Source organism: Solanum stenotomum, chromosome 4 (genome assembly GCF_019186545.1).
Source record: "Solanum stenotomum isolate F172 chromosome 4, ASM1918654v1, whole genome shotgun sequence".
In the NCBI taxonomy this organism is placed as follows: Eukaryota; Viridiplantae; Streptophyta; class Magnoliopsida; order Solanales; family Solanaceae; genus Solanum; species Solanum stenotomum.
This window is the reverse complement of record NC_064285.1, coordinates 57212842-57237003: the sequence shown is the minus strand read 5'-3', so window position 1 is coordinate 57237003 and position 24162 is coordinate 57212842. Positions and strand designations below refer to the sequence as shown.

Sequence of the window (24162 nt, the reverse complement as noted above, 5' to 3'; positions counted from 1 at the left end):
AGTTTTAATTAGGATCTAGGGAATGGAACACCTTTTGGGAATAATTTCCTAGCTTCCTTATTTTTCTCCCAAGACTTTAACCATATATTATTATATACCTTAATACTCATCTTTTTTATTCTCTATTTTATTATTTTAATTCTCAATATTGAACTCTCTCCTACAAATCTTTTGATTTACTGTTGCTTAATGCTTACAAGTTACAAGTTACAAGTTATAAAAGAACAAAATTTGCTTTTGGGTGTAGAAAAGTTACAAGTTATAAAAAAACAAAATTTGCTTTTGGGTGTCTTCTTCAGATTTCAAAAAGTGCAACAAGCAATCATTATATTGAAGGTGTCAAGAAACACACCACTATTTCGATATTGTTCTATCAACTTATCAAATCCGCGAGTCAGGTTTTATTATTCTAACTTTAATTTATAGTTTTTCTTAAAAATTGTTATTGTTGATATTCTTAGTTCATAAGCATATATATTCTTGTTTTAGTTATTATTACAATTTATTCAATTTAAATATGTCAACTAGAAAATATGATTCCGGTTTTACAAAAAGAGAGAAAAAGAGAAAACTTGAAGAATTAAATAAATCCCAAAAAGGAGCCCTTGATAGATTTATAACAAATAATAAAAATTCGGAATCAAAAAATATTGGAGGATGTTCTTCAAATGAACAAGTCACTAATCGAATTGAGTTAGATGATAATAACATCCAAGAAGAAAATCTAGAAGAAGTTGGTTGTGAAAAATGTGACATAGTTCCCAATAATCAAGAACTCCTAAGTCATTTAAATAGTTGCATCCCTAAAAATATATATGACCCAAGTCAATGGAATAATATAGATACAAAATTGAGAGATCTATTAGTAGAAAAGGGACCAATTAGAATGTCTGATATAAATTTTCCAAAGGATAAACACTTAAGACATTTTTCTACAACACACTATATTCAAAAATTGGCAAACGGAGAAAAACATGAAAGAAAATGGTTAATTTACTCTAAGGATTTGGATAAAGTTTTTTGTTTTTGTTGTAAATTATTTAGCATAACTTCTATTGTTTGTAACAATAAACTAGCTAGTGAAGGTAGTAATGATTGGAGAAATCTTAGTGCTAAGCTCAAAGCTCATGAAGTAACGAACGAACATATTATTAATATGAGCGCGTGGATTGATTTAGAAATGAGATTGCATAAAAACAAAACAATTGATAAAGATGTGCAGGAACAAATTAATAGAGATAGAGTACACTGGAAAAATGTGTTGTCAAGAATTATTGCTGTGATCAAAACTCTTGGGAAAAATAATTTGGCATTTAGGGGAACAAATGAAAAGATCTATCAAGAAAGTAATGGTAATTTTTTAAGCCTAATTGAAATGATTGCTGAATTTGATCCAGTTATGCAAGAACATATTAGACGAATTAAGCACGACGAAATTCATAATCATTACCTTGGACATAATATACAAAATGAATTGATAAACTTATTGGCAAGTGAAGTCAAGAATAAAATCATTAAAGAGATTAAAGAAACAAAATATTTCTCAATCATACTTGATTGCACTCCGGATGCAAGCCATCAAGAACAAATGACTTTTATATTACGGAGTGTGGATATTTCAACTACTCCAATAAAAATTAATGAATATTTCTTAGAATTTTTAAAAGTGGATGATACAAGTGGCAAAGGTCTTTTTGAAGTTATTATAGATGAGATAAAAAATATTGGACTTGATATTGATAATTTAAGAGGACAGGGATATGATAATGGATCAAATATGAAGGGAAAACATCAAGGATTGCAAAAAAGACTTCTCGATATAAATCCTAGGGCATTTTATACACCTTGTGGTTGTCATAATTTAAATTTGGTACTTTGTGATATGGCTAATTCTTGTACGAAAGTTGTATCATTTTTTGGAGTGATACAGCGTATATATACGTTATTAGCTTCTTCTACCAAGCGGTGGAAAATTTTAAAAGATTGTGTACCCAATCTAACTCTTAAATCATTGTCACAAACTCGATGGGAAAGTCGTGTTGAAAGTATTAAAGCATTAAGATTCCAAACTCCACAAATAAGAGATGCTTTATTGAAACTAGAAGAAGTCAGTGAGGATCCAAAAACTAAAAGTGAAGCTACTTGTTTAGCAACATATGAGCTTGAAAATTTTGAATTTTTATTGGGTATGACTATTTGGTATGACATATTATTTGCGGTTAATTCAATTAGTAAAAGCTTACAATCTAAGGATATGCATATTGATGTTGCCATAGATCAATTAAGAGGCCTAATTTCTTTTTTCAAAAAATATCAAGAAGAAGGATTTGTGAGTGCTATGATTTCTGCTAAGGAAATTGCATATGAGATGAATATAGAACCTGAATTTCGTAAGAAACGTATAGCAATTAGAAAGAAACGATTTGATGAAAATATTGATGATGAAATCACAAAGTCTCTTGAAGAATCTTTTAGAGTTGATTACTTTATATATATAGTAGATCAAGCAATTTTTTCACTTCAAAATAGATTTGAACAATTTGAAGCATATGAAAATATTTTTGGTTTCTTATTTAATGGTAAAAGATTGAGATCACTAGATGATGAGAATTTAAAAAAACGTTGTCTTAACCTTGAACTTTCTTTAACACATGATAGTTATTCTGATATTGATGGTTTAGATTTATTTTTTGAATTAAAAGTATTAAGGGAAATAATACAAGTAGAATATAATGATCTAATGGAAATACTCAATCAAATAAAAAGACTTGATTCTTTTCCTAATGCATATATTGCTTATAGAATAATGTTAACAATTCCTGTAACCGTTGCCTCAGCCGAAAGAAGTTTTTCGAAACTAAAATTGGTAAAATCTTATCTAAGATCAACAATGTCTCAAGAGAGATTGAATGGAATAGCTATCAATTGAAAAAGAATTACTAAAACAAATCGATTATAAAACAGTAATTAATGAATTTGCATCTAAAAAGGCCAGAAAAGTAGACTTTAAATAAAATTATATAGGATGATTTTTTTAATTTTTTTTAGGGCCCCTCTCTATGATTTGGCTTTAGGCCCCCAATGTTGTTGAGTCGGCCCTGCGAGGGAGTTCGGGTGACCCCTGGAACCCACGTGGGGCCGCCCCGTGTGTGTGGGGGGAGGGGCAAGGCACGTAGCATGGAAATAATTCGAAAGGAAAGTTGTACAATGTATTTTACGTGACTGTTTTATATTCTCCATTTCCTGAAAACGAGAGAAGTTTCTCTTTTAGATATAATCCAAAAGAGGAGAAAACTGTTCCTTTTTCTTCTCTACCAATCTTTCTTTCCTTTCAATCTGCAAAAACAAAAACCTCAATTCCAAATTCAAGAACAGAGAGAGACCCATATGCGTCTCTCTTTGTTCCTTTACCCAAAAAAATGGCTGAAGTGAGGGGCCGTAAGAAGATATTATCCATCAATCTTTCCGTTTTTCCCCCCACTGATAACATTAATTCACCTAAATCCACCAAATCTCCTAACAAATTTGAAGACCCTAATGGTGTTGTTGGCCTTGGTATTGTTGCAGCCATGTCCAAGAATCAGAAATGTAATAAACCTCCAATTCTGACTGTTTCGCCTAGACCAACTTCGACACCGATACCAATTTCGAGTAATAATTTTTATAATAAGATAAAGAAAAAACCTACTATTGAGGAAATGGAGATGTGTGAGGAGTATACTCGTGTGATTTCTCATGTGGGTACCAATTTGGTTAAGAAAATGGAATATTATGATGATCAATTTCTGGGAAATGGGTATCATAAAACAACTATTGCTGCTGCCTCTGCTCCTCCTGAGGCTTTTAGGGCGGCGGATTTCCTCAATATTTGCTCTTTATGCCATAAGCGCCTTGAGGGGTTGGATATTTTCATTTACAGGTTCATTGCAACTCTTCATTTTTACTGTATTTTGTGTTGTTTTTCTTATCATTGTTCTGTATAATCTGTCTCAATTGTTTTAGCCTATTCTTGATTCTGTTATTTGAAGGGTTTTAATTGTGGATTAACGTTTTTATTAGATTTCCATTTTATTAGTTTTGTACTTTGATTATCTTTGAGAAACTAGTTTATATTCAATCTTTTGGGGTGACTCAAATGGTTTAGCTTGGGACTTCCATTTTGGAGGTCTCAAGTTCGAAACCCCTTGCATTCGCAGTAGGGATTGGCCTTCTGGGTCAAGCTCGTCACACAGGGCTTGTCTATTGTAGTTTACCTCTTCTATGTGGTTTGCGAGCTATTGCATATGAGCGGAATTCAGCATGTGCACACCCAAAGAGTAGCAGTTGTGGGTTATCCTTGATATCAAAAGAAAGAAGCTTTGTCTTCAAGTCAACCTTAGAGCATACAATACTTTTATTTCCTTTTGTATGGTTTCAATTAAAATGAAAAATTCATTTGATAATGTTTTTAATCGATAATATCTCGCTAGTATGAGTAGATCATTTTGAAGTAGTTTGTGTAACCCAATAAGAGAGACTGTTCTAGAGTCCTATCAGTAATGATGTCGATCATATTTGGTTGGTTACTCAATGTGAATAGCATTTTTGTTTACTTTCAAAATGTAACTCATATTCTTTTACCTGTTCAGTTTTAATTGCAGCAGTTAACATAAAATCTGAATGAATGTCATTGTTGTTGTGGTGGTTGAGAACTATGGTCTGAGACTTATTCATTCAATTCATACTTCTGAGGCCATAAAACTTTGTGTTTGTTGGCTCGTCTTTTCCTTAGAGAATTATGATTATCCTTTGACATTTACTTTCTTTTTTAATTTTCTAATATGAAGCATGTATTGCAAATGAGAACATGTTGATGCAAATCCATCTGTTCTTTATGCTGCGATCTACTGTCTACGCGAATCTGATTTGAAATTTGTGGATGTCCAAATTTTCTATTTGCTTAGTTCTATTGGTTGAGGAAAATGTTATTCCCATCTGGATTTAGAAAGTTTGCAAACGGAGATGTTCTAAGTCAGTTGGGTAGCAATGCTCTATCTTCATTTTATTGCAAATTGTTAATACTTTTATAGACCTAAGCAATAGATTCTCCTTGGAAAGAGGGAAGCCTTTAAAGGACCCACAGGTCATTATTGGAAACTGCACGTCAAGCTCAATTATCTTAGCATCGCACAATCAAATGTTTTGTTTGCTGTCAGTGTGGTTAATCAGTTTCTCCAAATTCCATGTAATAGTCATGTCCGTGTAGGGTGCAGTAACCTTGAATTCTAACTAGTAGTTTCTCCTCCTCCTTTTGCATTCTGTTTTTGCGTTATTAAGTGTTCTTGTTTTTATAATTATCATCTGACTTAGGCCTTTGGTATCTTGTTCCAACTTACACAGTACTGGACTTGTACTTCTCATATTTTACTTGTTTAACATGCATATCCTGAAGCAAGGGGAATAAATTCTTTGACAAGTTTTAGATTAATACATTGTGCTTAATTTGTACAGTTAGTTTTCTTTGTTGTTAGTAGCTTGGAATCTTCTCAAGTTAACTGCTGATGTTGGGTTGTATGACATTGTTATAGTAATCATGCACACGAACCAAGTCCATCGGGAGTGTAATATAAACCTGATTTCTTTAATTCACTTCCTTAGAAACATTGGTAGAGTTATTACTCAATTCTCTGTGGTGATTCTCAATTTTAATTTTCAGATTCATGAAGGTTGAATTTCTTAATTTCAGAACTCATCATGAACTCTAGTTTTTGTGTGGCTTGTGGCAGATATTGATATTTTTGCATTGTCCGTTAATATCTCCTATTTCTCTGCTTTTAATTTCAGTCACTCTTCTTAGACACTTCTTCTTTTTGCTGCAATATCAAGTTTTCTAGTTGGAAATAATTCAGTCTTTCTTCATCAGTATATTATTGTAGTTTATGACCGAAGGCTTTAGGTAGGAAAGTACCACATGGTTTTCATTTGTTTGTAAAATTTTGGCTGTTTCCTCCAGATATTGCAGTGTATCTTGTTGTATAAGCACTGTAGTGTGTGCGTTTGATTTGGAGAATTTTAGGTATAGAGTAGGACATATATATTTTGTAGGGAAAATATATATTATCCCTGTCTTGTCAAGCTTGGGGAATGAAGTACAGGTTTACTAATATCACCTCTTTTCTTGTGTGATGCTCATGCAGAGGAGAGAAGGCATTTTGTAGCTCAGAGTGCCGTTTGAAACAAATCTCAATTGATGAACATAAAGAGAAGTGTGGTTCTGTAGCCATGAAATCACCCGAGTTCTCTGCCTCCCCTCGCTCTGGTACAATGCAGTTTTCTGGTGGTGTTGCTGTGGCATAATTAAGTTGGTGATACAGGTCTGGGAAGCTAACTCAATGCATAAGAAGATCTAAATATGTTCAATTTTGAGTAATGGAATGTTGTTCTGCCTGCCAGAGGTTCTGAAGTTTTGTTAGAACCAATTAAGAGGGAGAAAGTTTCGTAGTTTGGTTAAACCCACCGAGTATAGACATCACAATTTTTATATCTAAAGACCACACACATATATTTAAATATGTAAGTTTATACAATTGAAAGCTTTTTACATTTTCGATTCCACTGAACTTGTTGAATGCCTCATATAAAAGTGTTCTGCTAAACTTCTGCTGCAAAAGGTGACTATTCGTTGATTTCTTCCCTAGGATTCGTACCTATAGAGTAGCTTACCTTTTGTTGGTCAGTTCGCTTGGTGTTTTAAGCAACTGATAGTTGGTTAACAAGTGAAGCTGACACTCTTAACCATATCCAGCCTGTTTAAACCAAGCAATGCTGGGAGTCCCTGTGATTCATAGTTCATAACTGCAACAACTAGGTCATTATGTACACCAACCTGCTTGTTTTTGTCTTGGAGGTCAATCAGGTTGGTGTACATAATGTACACGTTTGTGCAATGAGGAGAGTCATTTGTGCCAAACGCAAAATGTCCTTGAGATGGAGGTCCTGCTTATTACAGGTTCCCTCTTGTAGAAGGAACACCACTAGATCTACACCGTCTTTTTGTTTAGGTTACATCTCGAGGTGGAATAGAAAAGGCATTTACAAAAAAACACTTTACTTAGTGACATACATATCATCTTTCAGTATTTTAATTTTGGAGAGCGAATCTTCGGTATTAAACTACAATAAAATGCCTTTATCAAAATAGAGAATCAAAGAAACTACAGTAAAATGTAAGTATGTCCACACAAAACTATTTTTTTTCCTTGTGATTACATTGGATGTCATATCCTTAAGATCGTAAATCATGTTAAAATACAATAATGGGCTTTAAATCCTTTGGTCTTATCCCCGTCAAATGCTAGTTCGAATGTTCTGTGAAGCTTTTCCTACTCTTTCTCTGGTTTCATTTGGAAATTTCAAGTTCAGAAGTAACTAACAATTGCTTGAAATTGTTACCAAGGTTAGAACAACCACCACATTTCCACTGTGTGTCCACTAACAACTGCCTATTTTCTATGAAACACCATCCATCATCGCAAATCCATACATACAAAATTCTACTTGGTGAAACCACAGTTAAAGCTCCTTCTTCAAACACCTCAAATCCCCAAACTCCACATGATTTTCACCATCTCAAACAAAGCTCTTTGGTAAGAACTTTAGATTCGGGCAACCTTTATCAACAACTTCAAACACAAAATCATTCGAAGAGATGTAGTGGTGGAGTAGATGTAGGGGGGCAATGGAGAAGAATAGAGGAAGGGCAGAGAAGAATAGAAGACGGGGACGAGAAAAGAGGACGAGGACCACAGAAGAATATGACGAGAAAGAGAGAGAGAGTGAGAATTGGCTAAGAATGGTGAATGTTGAGACTAAAATATTTATTTCGGGAAGTTGATAAAGATTAAGACGTAAGAGAGAGAGAGATGACTAAAAATGGTGAATATTGAGACTAGAATATTTATTTTGGAAAATTCATAAAGATTGAGGCTACTACATGTAGGGTGAAATTCCTAAATTTTAATATGCACATGAAATACTTTTTGTATCAAACACCATAAGCTGCTAAACTGGAGAGAAATAAATACATACGACTAAATATAAAGATTCAACTTTGTCCAAAAGTTTGACACAAATAACTTGTTGATTGAACAACATTAGTTTATTTTTTCAACATAACATTCATAAATAATTGAAATAAAAGTACGATAACACGAAATGGATAGAAAAATGCAACAAATTATGACACACACTATGAAAAAAGCAACATGAAAAAACAATAATAGAACAACATAATTATTATATTCTCAATTGAGATCCTTGGAATGTCCATTATCTCCAACATTGGTGTCATTGCCTTTTGTTGGTGTAGACTCTGTACCACTTCCATCCCCTAATGTAGCCATAGTCTCAATAAACCACGAGTCATTGAATAAATCTCCCATTGGACTTGCTGATAGGGTGACATTTTCATTGTTGGATTGGGGATTTAGAGGTTGTTTCAATTGTTCCTTTCTTTCATTTATTTTAGCCGTTTTAGCAACACACACCTTTAACAAACCTTTTATCTGTCTTGCATCAAGTTCATTAATACTCTTTCCTTCCACTAGTTGGTTGAAGAGGAGTTCCATTTCCTTTTCCTCATTCATTTTCTCTAATTTGCTAATTTGTTTTTCTTTCTTTTCCGCTTTCCTTTGAAGATAGGTTTCATGTTTGACAAAATTTTTAATCCTTTCATTCGCTTCACAACTTAAATACCTTGTTAAGACATCCTGAGCCAGACTTGCAGATTTCCAAGCAATGGGTTGGATACTCCCTAGCCTAAAAATAATTATGGCAATTTCTATATCACACAGAATAGAAAGTTCTTCTGCTTTCTTAAACAAACTTGTTACTCTTCTATCTAAGATGGAGTTTCTTACGTCTTCACTATAGTTCCTAGTATCCCTAAGCCTTTTTGTAGCCATATTTTATACTCAAACATAAATAAACACTTTCTTTTGGAGTAGAATATATAACTTGAAGAGGCGTCTGGCTTTTATAAATGTCAAACAAGAATTGTTAATGTAGTCAAATTAAGAAATATCATAAATTGGGGTTCAAATTTTAAATAAATTGATTAGTGTAATCTGATTTTAAGAAAATTGTTTTACTTTTTTTCTTAAAAAGTTTTAAATTGCTAAAATTTTGACAGGTCATATTCCATAATTATTTTTGGAGATCGAAAGCGCAATATTTACATTGTGGCATGGGCATATTTGGTAGAAAAGTATAATGGAAAATATATTTTACAAAAGATGTCAGTATATCTTTAAAATGTTAGAATTCACTTCCCAGGTTGTTAGAGTTCATTTCCAAGGTTCACAAGATGTTAGTTTTCTAAGGATATGCTAACATCTTTTGTAAAACATATTTTCCATAAAACTTTTCTACCAAATATGCCCATATGACAAGTTAAATATTGTGTTTCCGGTCTCCAAAAAATAATCATGGAATATGACCTGTCAAAATTTTAGCAATTTTCAACTTTTTAAGAAAAGAAGTAAAACAATTTCCTTTAAAAAAGATTATACTAATCAATTTATTTAAAATTTGGACCCCAACTTATGATATTTCTTAATTTTACTACATTAAAAATTCTAGTTTGGCATCTATAAATGTCACGATCTAACACTACCCCCTAGTCGTAACACGGTTCATAGAATCACAAGCGACTCCAAGCTAACATGAACAACTATTATGAACATGTAAAAAAAAATGAAAACAACTGAGCGAAAGCATTATTATGAAATACTGGTTCAATATATTTTTTGAAAAAGTTGTATACAACAACTGTAATATTTTTGGCCTGTAACAACTCTTACATCATCTTGTATGATCTGTAACTCCGGCAAAGTCATTGTTAGCAACAAAGTAACAAGAGTCTATTCACATAAGGTAGATGAGGACTAAAGAACTATTTGGAGCACAAGTTACTTATATGTTTGTATGAATACTTTAAAAAAAAAATCCAAAAAACCTCAAGTTTTATTAGTTTAGCTTGATTTAAAAATTGAAAAATTCAACAAAAATGATTTAGTTTAATCTTTGAAAAAATCAAACTAATCCGACCATGTACACCCCTAGTGACATTTAGCAATGTCAACAACTTTAACAAGTATAGTCAGAAAATTGGCACATCTTTATGAGAAACTGATTAACTTGGCAAAGAAGCTCTTTTCATTCTTAGTAGATGTGAGTAATCAGTTATAGGAAGTAAAAACTATAGTCCTTTAAAATAATCATAAGTACAACAAGAAAGTTATGATTTCATCTCATGCAATGACACTTTATTGTCACATCTCATGCTATAGCATATGTAAGCCCATAGGACATCTGCCAATTATTTACAACAGAAAATATTACTTTGAATAAATGAAGAACTAGGGACTGAGACTACACAGCTTGATCAATCTACCAAGCACTGATCTACTTCACAGGTAGAGAGAATTTGCAAACATTATCCCTCGCCGAATACTGTCACTTGCTGCACCAAATTTGTTCTCTAAATCTACTTCTCCCACAGCATGTGCAGCAGCTTTCAACTGTAAATTACCAACACAAAAACCTGTGGAGAAGCTGTTTCGTATAACGGAAAGGAAACTCATATTTTAAAAAACAGTATATTATCACAAAAGGAACTACAGGTATCATTGACGTACTTGTTTACCGCAGCAGCTCATTCAACAAATAAGTGTAACTAAAAGAATATTAAGTCTTATGGAAGTGCTCTCCTGATGCACCAAGTGGATACCGATGAACATTGATAGTCTATACCCAACAATTTCAGCCCATATTTATAAAGCAAGTGTTATCAAAGGCGAAAAGCGCAAAAAAGCTCTAAGGTCCAGGGTCTTTAAACGCAAAGCGCAAATAAAGCGTGGCTTTAATGAAAAGGGCGCAAAGGGAGAAAAGAATACAAATATATATGTTTAGTCCAAGACTAATAATTATAAACATGAATGACAAATATATGACCAAAGAAATTGAAATTTTTTTATGATTAAGTGAAACATCAATTATTTAGTTTCACTTCTGCACAAGAGGCTCATTGGCAAGGAAACGTTGGCCTTAGAACCTTGATGACAACACTGAAGCGCACATAAAGCGAGGCAAAGCGCTCAACACGTTTTGAGCCTCGCTTCAGGGCTAAAGTGCGCTTAAAGCGCGCCTTTGATAACACTGTATAAAGCTAGTCCATTTAATCTACATATTAATGAGTTGGATTATGGATAAAATATGGGCATCCATATATACCCAATAGCTGAGCCATTCATCACAACCTGATGATTATTGATGATTTCATCAGTTAAAATGGGATGGAGGGAATATTATTCAAAACAGGAGGAGGTACCTAACTATTGCTAATTGCTTAAAATTGAACAATGAGCTTGATTTTTCGGGTTATAATACTTCCTCCATCACAATTCAGATTTCAATTGTCAAACTTCTTAATCTATTTTATCGTAAATCAGGATATAGAATTCTTAAAAGTTTTAAAATAAAAGTCAAATATCTGTTAAGTACATAAAAAATACTACAAATCACAATAATCATTAGTTAAAAGCATTTAAAATGCATAAAAAAATATAATTAGAGAAAAGCTCGTTTGACTCTCAAATTCAAACACCAATACATAAATAGAGACAAAATTGAGGCTTGTAGTAAGAGTTTAAGTTGGGGATACCTAGTATATAGTGTAATTTCAATTTGTCATAATATCTTATCAACTTCATATAAAAAGTTCATACTGTAGTAGATCGAGTTAACGTATTACTTACGGTAAAAACTATTTATATTATGTAGATTGTTTTTATTTAAATGATCTGCTACTATAATAAGTATGAGTTGATAAATTAGAAAATATTACGGGGTTATTTGGGATGACCCCGCCTAGATTAGGTTTAGTGGAAAAAATTAAGGTAACAATCGATACTTATAATCTCAACAAAATGATATTCATGAATAATTAAATATATTATTTTTACTTGGACTATGCATGACCTATGTAGCTGTGATATTCAGAGACAAAAGCTACAGAACTGTTTACTTTTAGTAATAGTTTTCTTCTAAACACAGAAAGGAGTTAGAAAAAGTTGTTCTGAGAGGAACGCACTCTGAGCACTCAAAAGGGAATAAAGTAGGTTGAGATTATTTCACTCGATCCATATCTTAGCCAATCCAATTGTTATCCATATTTATATGGGTGGATTGAAATTCAAACCAATCCAATTCGCTCATTTAGCACCACTAACTGATACTTAATATCTCGAATTATTCATGAACACAACTGAAGTTCTAATGAATTTACCTGGTTTAAAAATTCATCAAGCCTTCTAGCCAGCCGAGTGATGCTACCTTCAAAGATGTCTGTCATTTGTATAACCTCCGCAAAAGATGCACCCTAAGCGAAAGCAATATGCAGATTAACAACTATTAGAGGAAGATGAAATCTCCAGTTGTTTCTTTTGTTAGTTTTTCATTGAGGAAGTGAAAGAACTCAGGTCAACTTTGGAGGACTCAACGTAAACCATTTTTGTTTCTATAAAAGGTATTTCAGGTAATTGGCACCCTCATTCATTTTAAACAAAGAAGGAACTCGAATGCAAAAAATGATGCCTTTGAAGATTGAACAGCTTAACATCAGTCACGTACTAAGACTGAAGGTTGCTTCCATGTATATGATAAACTAGCATGATTACCATTTCCTTCTGACTGGTTTTCCTCACCAACAGTATGAGACAACCTATTAGCTATTTGGGAGGGATGGATACTGACAATCACAGGAAAAAAGTATTTCCCTTATAGCAATTGAACATTCGCGAAAGTCTTCTAAGTAAAACATGATCCTGAACCTTGAGCAAAGAGATAAACAAAGCAAGAATACCACAAGGAGTAACAGCATAACCACATTCAACAATATCCCATGTTTACTCGAGATGCCCACTGGATATACTGGGTATGGTAACTATTCTGATGGCATAGCACTAGTCCCAGAAGTAATTGCAAGTAATATGGAGTTGAAAGGAAATGGTTGGGACGATCAACTTTTGTGGATCTATGGGTAGTCTTTTTGGTGTAAATGGTCNCCCCCCCCCCCCCCCCCCTCTTCCCCTCCAAAATGTTCTAAAGGGGTGCTTTACAACCTATCAGGAGAGGCCAACAACAAAGAAAGAGGGAGACCTTGAAAGGCAATAGTGCGGCAAGATGATGTCTTATTTATATCTAGTCTTCATTGAATGGAAGAGAATGCCAAACAGGCTTTACTCTCTAACCACCTAGAGAGTTTGACTTGCAGAATGATGTTAACACTTAACAGCATTCAACAAGACAAATCTATGACACTCATGCTGGGAAGGAACATGAATCATTGTGGGGAATAAACATGAAATACAACTAATTTACTCACCATTGACCAACAGTAAATAACATCCATTAAGAATGGTCGAACTGATGCCACCACATATTTATCAACATCTATTTCCAGCTTGCACTCATGTTGTATCTGAAAAGTTGTTGGTGTTATCCATGCTTCTGAAATGTAAATAAAGAAGGCCATATTCGTCTTTCAACTCACCTCTGCTATTCTTCTTGCACTATCTTGTAACTGTTGCAATGGTTTTTCAAGTTCATCTCTTAATTGTATTTTTTCCTCTGATCTATCACCTGGGATAAAGCAGCTTGTCAGAGCCGCAACTTGATGATGATTAAGATCATTGAATGTACCTGGTCACAAAATTTATTCACGATATCAGATATAACTACCCACTCTTTTTGCACCACCAAGGGAATTCCACAAGATTTTCCAAAGCCTGGTCATGTCCCACTGGAAATTAAACAACATTGAATGAGTCTGATTGCCCAAGGAGAAGCTACAGCAACCAGAGTATTCAAAAATTGAGTTAGCAAAAGTATGTAGGGATGACGATGATCTATACTACAAGGCTATAAAGAAATAAAAGAGAAGAATAAAACACAGTTTTTGTTTGGCGTCAGCAGGTCTGTAAGTTTCAGTTCCAGAGCAACCAACCATAATTGTATACATATCTTCAATATGATCCAAGAGACTTGAGTAAAATTATTCATTTTTATCTTCAGAGTTCTATCAAGTTTAAGACCATGAAATACACCAGAACTGTATATAAATCTCTAAAATGCAATAACACTCGGTTTAATTTGATCTAGTTTCCATTTCAAGCTTCAAAGTTCAAAACAAAATAGCCTGTCTCTCATTTTTTAAATAAAAGTAATATGTTTCCACATAAACAAAGAAATTAGTGTTGCAGACAGTTTTCAAACAACAATTACATTACCATTAAACATCAATTCAGTCGCGAGAAGGTTGTCTCCAGTTTCTATCAAGCAGGCTGCCTGTCCCTTCAACTGCACAATACCATCAGCGTCAATATGACCCAGCTTTTTGAGGACTTGGGAGCGGTTCCTAAGTTCATCCCGAAATTTTTGAAGCTGAAAATTTGCCAAATTTAGTTATGAGTAAATAAAATAGCAAAAATCCAGCACAAAGTGTTATAATTGTTAAATACTCCTAGGATCGGTTACTTGGAAATTGAAGACGTAGGAGAAGTCTCAAAACCAAATCTTAATAAGATGGATAAGCAAAACAGAAAAGCAATAATTATTAAATACACTAACCAAAGAAGAATGAATGTTAATGATTGTGTGCCATGAGATATATAATGATAGTATTTTAGATGAAAAGAACTTAAACCTAGCACATCTAAGAGATCAATGAAGAGAGAAAAACAAATAAAAGGAAAAAGAAAAAAACTGTGTCAACAAGCAAGCAACATAGGAGATCTACCCGTGAATCACGCATTTTTGACTTGAGCTGTTGAATCTCAAGGTTCACTTCAGCCTTCCTCTGGAAACTCCTAAGCTGATGTTCATTTTGTGACTGGCCCACATGTGTGCAACAGCAAAATGGTAAAAGTAGTGACAATAAGTAAACCATCATCCATAGAGGAAAATGGCAAAAGCCTCTAGTTGAGCTCCTCACTGAATAAACAGATCATTCAAAACCAAACTTCTTGTCAAACCTTATGCAGTTGATAAGAAAAGAACTTCTTCTCAAGTTCTTCAATCTGGTTCACCATATTAACAACTTCAGGATCTTCAATGCCCATGTCCTACAAATTTTAAAATTAGGAAAAGCAACAAACCCTTGTGTCTTGTTTTGATAAAGTAATCAAATCATATTAGAAAAGCATCAAGAAGATGCAAGGTTACAAGAGAGCAAAAGAAGTTGCTTCAAACAAAACATGAAGCAAACTTAACTGTATAACGGCCAAAAAAATCCCCTGAATATTCCACTAAGCTAAAAACAGGGAGCTAACAAAATCCAAAAAGTTATCCACACTGTTTACAGGGAAAGAAAGTGCCAATTGAATAAACATTCCAAACATCTAGTCTTGGGGGTGCTAATAGCAACAAACCTTTGTCTTGATCAGTCGCCCAAAGTTGAAGAATAAACATATAGTAAAAAGATATACTAAACAGACTATTACTTCTGGTGAACCTAAACTTATGCGACAAGCAAAATGATATATAATACAGAATTTTGACCCATACAACAGAAGAACTGTTACTCAGCAACATATTATAGTCAAATTGTATGTTTTTGCTTTGCTTATAGTGTAGGATGGAACATGTAAGTGAGGCTGAAACAGTTCTACAAACATTAGAATCCTTACAAGATTAGACAGGGCACACTTTTGTTGTTTCTTCTTTGCTACATTGTGCAGTCCCAATAGCACATCCATTGTGCCGTTCTAATTTATAAAATTATTTTACCTTCTAAAAAGATATTCCTATTAGCTACCCTCATTTCCAGCTATTGACCTGCAGTTTTTGCATACACATCACTAGCAATGTTCCTGACACATACTCTAGTCAGATAAATATTCCCCCAGGCAAGGAAAGAGAATATGGCCATTAAATATGGCAATCTGCTGCCAACGTTAGGCCTAAGGTTTCTGCTCGTCATGCTAACGGAAACAAGGTTTTGGCACTTAATTGACAACCATTGTTTATGATCAATGACCTGATACTTTTTAAAATGGCAAATTCCAAATTCAGAAGAAAAAAAAAACAGTAAGTGAAAATAAATACCTTTACAGGGTTGAGCTTTGGGAGGCCTTCAGGGAACCGTTTTTCAAGCTCCTGTACTGCAAGAAAAATACTCTGCCTTGCTTCCAAAGGCCGAAGATCAGAAGGAACAGATATTCTAAGCTTGCTGAGAGAAGAAATTAAGGGTAACTGAACAGGAACCTACAAATTTTAATGGTGTCCCAGAAACAGCCATTTAGACTCAAAAATACAACTAATGCTCATAACCTAATTCACTTGTGTGCAATGAAATGAGTATTGGAAAATACAACACAGCAGTATAAGATACTCACCACATGCATTTCACACTTTTCCCCGGGACGAGGAGGGCATGGTTTTGGTCGAGAACCATTTTCACTGGAACCCAGAGAGCAATGAAGTAACGTATCCACAATATAGCCAGCAGCACATGAAGCAGAGAGGGTAGCAGGCAAAGAACCCAATGCTGCTGGAGGCTTCTTCACCACATTGACTACAACACCCCAACCCCAATCTTTTCCACCTTCTCGTACCTTAACCTGCCATTAACCATGCATATGCTCAGTGTATATGCAAAAAAATAAACATGAACCCTCTAATGGAGTTGTCGAAAAAAGGTATTAAGTGAGTGAATTTCCAGTCAACACAAGCAGCAAAACGAAAAAAATATACCACAGAAGTAACTTTAGCCTGGACAGTTACCAACTTACCATTCATGTGATATATCATCTGTACTATGTTGAACGCAAACTAGCAGTACTGACATTTCCTAAAGGAGATATGAACTCCTCTATCTATGCAGTTTCTTTTCTCAGTATGAGTGTGACTCAGACATTATAAAATATACAGCATCTGGAAATTCAACTTTGATCCATCATTTAAAAGCTATAAACTTTTAACCTTACCTACACATAAGATGTTCTAAACTTCTACATTACCCTCCGAATGTCCCAAATCATGTTCTAACAGGTAAAAGGAGCTGCAATTAAACCTATTTATCAAACAACAGGTAAATGTAGGGGAAATAATCAAGAGAACTTGATTGATTAATAGCATACAAGAAGGTCTACTTATAGGAGTCTTGAGCTACGTAAATAAGTAGCCGTATGCTATGCCTAACAAAGAATGCATTCTATAATTAGCATACAAGAAGGTCTACTTATAGGAGTCTTGAGCTACGTAAATAAGTAGCCATACGCTATGCCTAACAAAGAATGTATTCTATAATTTATTTTTTTTTGATAAAAGTAACAGTAATGTATTCTATAATTAAATAGAGACTATTACAGAATATCCTAAAGGTATCGCATAAAATATTCTTTTTTATACAAGGTGAGATTTTATAGGGTATAATACTCTAGAATGTCTGTAATGTAGTAACAAAAGGCAATGCAAGGTTCTTTCAGCTCATTTCCCATTGGAGAAGAGTCGATCCATGCAGAAGGTTTAAGCTGCAAACAGTAAGCAGCATAGTAACATATTTCATTTCAAATTTTATCAGGATATGGCAATAGAGAAAATGCCATGTACACTAACAAAGAGAGTGGAGGCACAGCAATGTCAAAAAATATATTTCGAGAGACTAAACAAAGTTCAACCCATGAATGAATTACCTGAAAAAGAAAAGGGAAGTCAACCAATCATAGATTGAGTCAAAAAGGGCTAAGTTACATGTCCTGGTTGAATCAGAACTGATAGAATAATAGAATAGATGCCTACAACCACTTACCAGCCTACCAGGAAGAAGAAAATACAGAACCCTTTCAGGCCTTGTTATTTCAGCCATCAATTTTTTCTCAAATTGGGCCATCTCAAGCCTTAGTTTATGATATCCTGCAACCTCAGCCTACAAATTGAACAGATGCAATTTTAGGATCTACTGTATAAATAAATGTCATTGAATAAAATGGAAAATAAACAATATACCTCTCCTGAGGCATCAAGCAATGCACCTTCTTCTTCCAACTTGGAAACCTTCTTCCCGATGTCAGGTAAAGCCTAACAAAGAGACAATATCACTGTCAATCATTTAATATAGAGTAATGACATAGAAAAAGGTATTTTTCCAGGGTGAACCTTCTCATACTGAAACTGGTGAAATGAGTTTTTGATAACATGCTCGGCGGTAAATTGACCTTCAGTGCGGCTCAATAGATTCAAAATTGAGTAGTAACTCAACCTAAAGGAGCTGACCAACGGATCTGGGTTGCCCGAAACCATGTCCTTGAGGCTATCCATCTCCATCTGAAACAATACTGTATGTCAGTTATCACTACAGAGCTAACACCATCAGATAAGACTGTGCTAGGCATAGTTAGTTGAGTATGTCATATGCATAGGTGTACCAAGCAACACAAATTAACTGTAGCTGCAGTAAGTGAAAAGAAGAAACGAATTGACTCCCACATTGACTCTTGCCTTGGATATCTATATCTGTTTAGCTTTACTAGAAGCAAGCAATCTACAATATCACAGTGTAGAGCAAATCAACAGAGTGATTTGACTTACAGAAGAAATTTAATGACTGGGAACTTGAAAGGTTGACTCAATTGCTGAGTTATATATTTTCCAGCTTCAGACCTTAGTATAAAATACTCTGTACTGGATCGGGAAAAGGGTGGAATGTTTTTAGTAATATCAGCTTGTAGATATGGTATGGAAAATGATTTGGAATTCTTCCCTTTTTTCTTGATAATCAAAGAAAACCCTAAGAGCCAGCGGTGCATTGTTCGAAACTCAGTAGGTAATTGGCCCACCTTTCTACCCTTCTCCACTTACATACCAAGTTTCTGTTTGTAACAGGATTCGAAACAACGATTAGTGCTGTGCATCATGCCTGTTGCTCTTACCACTAGATCAAAGCCCTTTTTTAATAAGTAAGAACCACTAGACCAAAGCCCTGGGGGCAAATGATTTAGAAGAGTCTCTTTTTCTTTAATTACCATATAGGACTTGTATGAAGGAACAGTCACTAGCGTGAAAGCACTAGTGACGAAATATGAAGGAGTTTCCCATAACCATGGGTTTACACCAATATTCAGCATTCAGCTTGTATTTGTTTACCTTAATTATGATGAGCTAATCAACACAATACAAGATAAGTTATAATAGTGCATGCTATTTATCAATGATATTTAGGTAATTGATGAAACAAGTAATGTTGTCAACCAAAAGCTTGAACTATGAAGAAGCACTAAAAGAACAAGGGTTTTATGACAAGTAGTAAAACTAAATTATATGCACTGCAACTTTTGTCAACATAATAAAAGTGAAGTTGACATTACCGAAGACATGACTCTAGATAGGAAGGAGAGGAGGTCTCGTATTAAGGTTGAAGGTTAGTAGGACTAGCGTGTTGTCTCTCCTNATTTATCAATGATATTTAGGTAATTGATGAAACAAGTAATGTTGTCAACCAAAAGCTTGAACTATGAAGAAGCACTAAAAGAACAAGGGTTTTATGCACTGCAACTTTTGTCAACATAATAAAAGTGAAGTTGAGATGAAATTTGACGGGATTGTAGTGTCTAAATGTAAGCAATCTAGATATCTAGGCTCGTCTTTATGGGAGAATGGAACGATAGATTAAGATGTTACACATAGGATTAAAATTGTATGATTGAAATGGATAAGTGTTACGGGGAAGTTATGCAATAGAAGGATGCCTACCAAAGTGAAAGGTACATTCTCTAGAACAAAATAAGATCAACAATGTTATATGAGACTGATTGTTAGGCTGCTAAAGTCCAACACATGCACAAGATCAGTATCGTAGAGATGTGAATACTAAGATATGCAGTCATACAAGATTAAAAATGACTACATTTCCCAAAAAATGCAAGTAGCACACCGAGGATAAAATGAAAGGTCTTTTGAGATTGTTTGGTCATGTCCTACATCAACCACCGGATGTATCAATCTTTAGGTGTGACACCATGGTGAGCAAAGGTATTAAAAAAGGACAACATAGACCTAAAATCACATGGAAGAAAGTCATGACGTGAACAAATTAGCTGGGATATACATGTTAATATGTTTACGTTTAAGTCTTATGCTTTCTTTTTTTTTAAAATTGAGTCTTTTAATCCTATCAGAGATTTCTATAGGGGTATAAAATATATGAGCACTTCTAGTACTTTTTTTTATTATTTTGTATAATTTAGTCCTGAGATGAATTCAATAGAGAAACATGGTCAATGAGTATACATATAGCTGACCCTAGTATGTTGCAACTTGCAACTGAGGCTTATTTGTTATTGTTTAACAAGGATGATTTAGAAATCTTGAAAAAACTAAAGTGGCTTGTTTCATCTGGTAAGTCTCCAATGAAATTGCATTGACATGAAGCAACCTGCAGAGCAGAGGTGGAAAGTATGCAACAGATGTTATATTGAAGAAAGGGAGGAGGAAGACATAGACACTTATTTACCCCTTGTACAGAGACTTCATCACTATTGAATCTGCTTTTCAGTATTTTTGGCAGGACAAATGCCAAAAACTACCAGAGAGCTGTTATACTGTTGGATAAGGAAAGGTCTGAGCCCTACTATCAAGAAAATCTGGGATACAATTCTTGTGTGTATCTGATGGAAAATCTGGCTAGGAAGGAATAAGAGAGGTCTTGAAAGAAAAAGAGAAGCCATTCTTTACTGAATTCAAGATGCATTGTTATGTTTGCTTCCTGGTGTAGATTGGTCAACGTGCATGATGTGGATAATATATTCAATATTTCCCAGAACGGTAACATGTGTATTCATCAGCAGCATGTTGGTACAGCTATCCAGTGGATAATATGTTCAATTTCACTCGGTTAGTTATGTTGTACTCCCTTCGTTTCATTTATGTCTCTTAGCATGACTAGGCACAAAGTTTAAAAGAATAAGGGAGACATGTGAATATTGTGGTCTTATACTAAAAATGTGTATAATGAACCAAAAACCTTTTGAATCTTGAGATCTTAAACATATCATGTGGGAAGTTGGGATTAAAGAGTTGCTAAATCTGGAAAGTGGCATTCTTTTCTAAACAAACTAAAAAGGAAAGTAAGACACAGAGAACACTGACTTTAATTTAAGCTGAATTATATGAAAACGTGAAGTGAGTTCAAGGTTTCAGTATAGTGGACTCCAGATCCCACAGAAAACTTCATGAACATTGCTATCATTGCAAAGTTTTAACAAAGGCAGAAACCTTGCCGGCATGATTCCCCAAACCTCACTTGTGGGATACACTGGGCATGTTTAAATAAAAACACACTCTTGACAATGCCTAGAACTCTGCATTAGTTATGGCAAGCTGGAGAATGAGAAAGGATGGATGCCAGGAGGAAAGAAGCATAGAAAACTGTATCTCACCCTTTTCAATTGATTTGGAGAGAAATAAATAGTAGAATTTTGAAGGAATTGGAAGTCCACTGTGAAGCTAAAGTCAAAAGCTCCTTGTAGTTCCTTTTGTATTTTTGGTGTAAAAAGGGATATTTTGTTGTAACTATCAGAAAACGGATAATCTTTTGGTTGTATAGATAGTTGAATTCTGTAGAAGTGAGATGTCAAACCTCAGTTTGTAAAGTGACAATGACCATCTTGGTGTGAAATCAAATAAAGTATTTTGATTTATCAAAAATAGTAGAACAAAAGAAGCATACATTTTAAGAAGGCAGTAGCAGGTAGTAAAAAGGATGCTTGTTAAGCAGATAATACTATTATTAACTCACCTTCTCATCAATCATGATAATGCAAATACCACGCTCATCTTTGCCACGACGTCCTGCTCTTCCACTCATCTGCATGAAAGAGAGACAAATTATATCAAAATCTGAAGACTAAATAATGCTAATGTTATGTTATATTTAAACTCACACTCACCTGTATATACTCACCAGATCCAATGTAACGATGAGCATCACCATCCCATTTTTTTACACTGGTAAAAACTACTGTTTTTGCAGGCATGTTTAGTCCCATGGCAAACTGTTAAAAAAAATATTTGGAGGGAAGACAAAAGGGGAAAGATTATCAACGACTTGTAATGATACATTCAACAAAAAGCTAATAAGATATGCAAAGTCACGGGCTTACCGTCTCCGTGGCAAAAAGGGCCTTTATTAGTCCTTCTTGGAAAAGAAGTTCCACAAGTTCTTTGACAACAGGAAGCAAACCAGAGTGATGAACAGCAATCCCTCGCTGAAGCAGTGGCAACATTAATTCAATTGCTGGCAAGTTCCTATCTTCCTCGTTCAAGCACGCCACTGCACTATGGAATACCTGCTCCACAGCTTCTTTTTCCTCTTCGGTATTAAAATCAAGTTTGGTCATACACATTGCATGTTTTTCACAATCTATTCTACTAAAACTGAATATAATGACAGGCTGAAACTTCCGTGCCATGATCATCTGAAACAATGAGAATTAACCACTTAACTGATATGAAAGACAAGTATCACTCTATTTTAGCTAATCATTGGATAATACCTTGACAATTTTGTAGATGTCAGACACACCAGAAGCATTGCCACCTTCTCCACTTCTTCCACTAGCCTTTGCGCTGGAGCTCCCTGGCTTCTTCTTGGTGAAAGTTTCCCGTAATTTCAAGAAATTGTCTTCCCTAAATTGGTCATTGTCATCAACAACGAGATACAATCCAGAACCACCCTTAGGGAACGCATAATGCTGCAAAGGGGTGGGTCGAAAATCAGTATAAACCACATGACAAGGCTGCTTATGAATATTACAAATCCATTCAGCAAACTCCATAGGATTTGACATTGTTGCTGAAAGAAAAACCATCTTAATAGCTGGTGGCAAGAATATAATACTCTCTTCCCAAACAACCCCTCTCTCTCGATGTTTCATGTAATGTATTTCATCAAATATAACCCAAGCAACCTCTTTCAATACCTCAGAACCCACATAAAGCATAGTTCTCAGAACTTCAGTCGTCATCACCAAACAACTCGCATTTGGTGAAATTGAAACATCTCCAGTCAATAAACCCACATCAGAAAACTCCTCACTCAACTCCCTGTATTTCTGATTACTCAAAGCTTTCAAAGGTGAAGTATAGATTACCCTTTGCTTATCCCTAAAAGACATAGCAATTGCATACTCTGCAACTGCAGTTTTACCAGCAGAAGTATGTGCAGATACAAGAACTGATTCCTTTCGCTCCAAACACGCTACTGAGATTTCCTGAAATGGGTCAAGCTTAAATGGATAGATTTTCGCCATTTTACCATTATAAACAGGATTTGAAAGGGTTCCATGAAGTGATTCATCGTTGCTTGAAGCGAAACAACTGGGAATTGCTACCTCGTGCAAGCAAGTTCTTGACCTTTTCGAAGTAGATTCTGCTTCATTCTCCTCCTCTAATCTCCGTTTCAATGTCGGAGACTCCACCATTTTCAATTCTGAAACCCTCCACAAGCAGCCCTTCTTCCTCAAAAGAAGGGAAAACACACAGTGATTTAGCAAATTGAGTCTCCCGAATATCAATTCGCATAGCCACAAAGAGTTGGGATCTCTACTCTGGCCATGAATTTCATATTTTTTTTCTTTGCTGCTGTATGTATAGAAGGGAAGAAAACTCAAGTTCTTTTCTATTGTAATTGAGATTTTTGTTTACCCTGTTATTTTATTTTGTAAAATTTGAAATTTAGGTAAGTGCATTTTAAACCGATGTATAAAAAGAATATCTTCTATTTAATTTTAAGTGAAATTGTATCGTATGTTAATTAAAAAGATTAGCCAATTACTGTAATCTATAAATTTTCTATTTGTATCCAATTCCAATGAGAATAGAAGCAAGTTATTTTTGACGGGGAGAAAGAACAAATTATGATTCTATGAAATACTTAGCACATTTAGGATATAACTTTATTGTTGCAAAATTTAGATGTAGTGTCATGCTCCAAAATCAGGAAAGCGCGACTAACACATGGCGACTTACTTAAACAAGCGAGCTACTACTGAAACTAAACTAAATAACATAAATGGTCGTTAAGACCAAGCAAAATCAAGAGAAACACAATAGAGAAATTCGAAATAT

At 34.5% G+C, this 24162-nt stretch overlaps 3 protein-coding genes across 3 annotated transcripts; 1 reads left to right on the top strand and 2 right to left on the bottom strand.

The window, feature by feature from the left end:
* The first annotated feature begins 3276 nt into the window (after window positions 1-3276).
* LOC125862632 (FCS-Like Zinc finger 14-like) lies at window positions 3277-6522 on the top strand. Its single transcript, XM_049542750.1, has 2 exons — window positions 3277-3919; window positions 6177-6522. Exons 1-2 carry the CDS (start codon window positions 3420-3422, stop codon window positions 6334-6336), a joined length of 660 nt encoding a protein of 219 aa, XP_049398707.1. The 5' UTR covers window positions 3277-3419; the 3' UTR covers window positions 6337-6522.
* Window positions 6523-8282: 1760 nt separating this feature from the next.
* LOC125862633 (MADS-box transcription factor PHERES 2-like) lies at window positions 8283-8942 on the bottom strand. The gene has a single exon (XM_049542751.1). It carries the CDS (start codon window positions 8940-8942, stop codon window positions 8283-8285), a length of 660 nt encoding a protein of 219 aa, XP_049398708.1.
* A 1269-nt stretch (window positions 8943-10211) lies between these two features.
* LOC125862622 (DExH-box ATP-dependent RNA helicase DExH10-like) lies at window positions 10212-23703 on the bottom strand. Its single transcript, XM_049542740.1, has 16 exons — window positions 22590-23703; window positions 22197-22511; window positions 21984-22088; window positions 21833-21901; window positions 18196-18363; window positions 18046-18117; window positions 17849-17965; window positions 16434-16658; window positions 16144-16302; window positions 15072-15161; window positions 14837-14929; window positions 14328-14481; window positions 13592-13740; window positions 13424-13519; window positions 12326-12418; window positions 10212-10559 (listed from the first exon to the last, which is right to left on the bottom strand). The coding sequence occupies exons 1-16, from the start codon at window positions 23514-23516 to the stop codon at window positions 10449-10451; spliced, it is 2943 nt and encodes a 980-aa protein (XP_049398697.1). The 5' UTR covers window positions 23517-23703; the 3' UTR covers window positions 10212-10448.
* Window positions 23704-24162: the final 459 nt, after the last annotated feature.

Excerpts from the sequence above, each read along its gene's own strand:
- LOC125862633 (XM_049542751.1), bottom strand. The coding sequence starts at position 8,942 with ATGGCTACAAAAAGGCTTAGGGATACTAGGAACTATAGTGAAGACGTA.
- LOC125862622 (XM_049542740.1), bottom strand. The coding sequence starts at position 23,516 with ATGGTGGAGTCTCCGACATTGAAACGGAGATTAGAGGAGGAGAATGAA. Across the intron at positions 18,364-21,832 it reads TTATCATGATTGATGAGAAG|ATGGAGATGGATAGCCTCAA; the intron begins GTGAGTTAATAA and ends GTATTGTTTCAG. Across the intron at positions 14,482-14,836 it reads CAAAAATGCGTGATTCACGG|CTTCAAAAATTTCGGGATGA; the intron begins GTAGATCTCCTA and ends GCAAATTTTCAG.
- LOC125862632 (XM_049542750.1), top strand. The coding sequence starts at position 3,420 with ATGGCTGAAGTGAGGGGCCGTAAGAAGATATTATCCATCAATCTTTCC. Across the intron at positions 3,920-6,176 it reads TTGGATATTTTCATTTACAG|AGGAGAGAAGGCATTTTGTA; the intron begins GTTCATTGCAAC and ends ATGCTCATGCAG.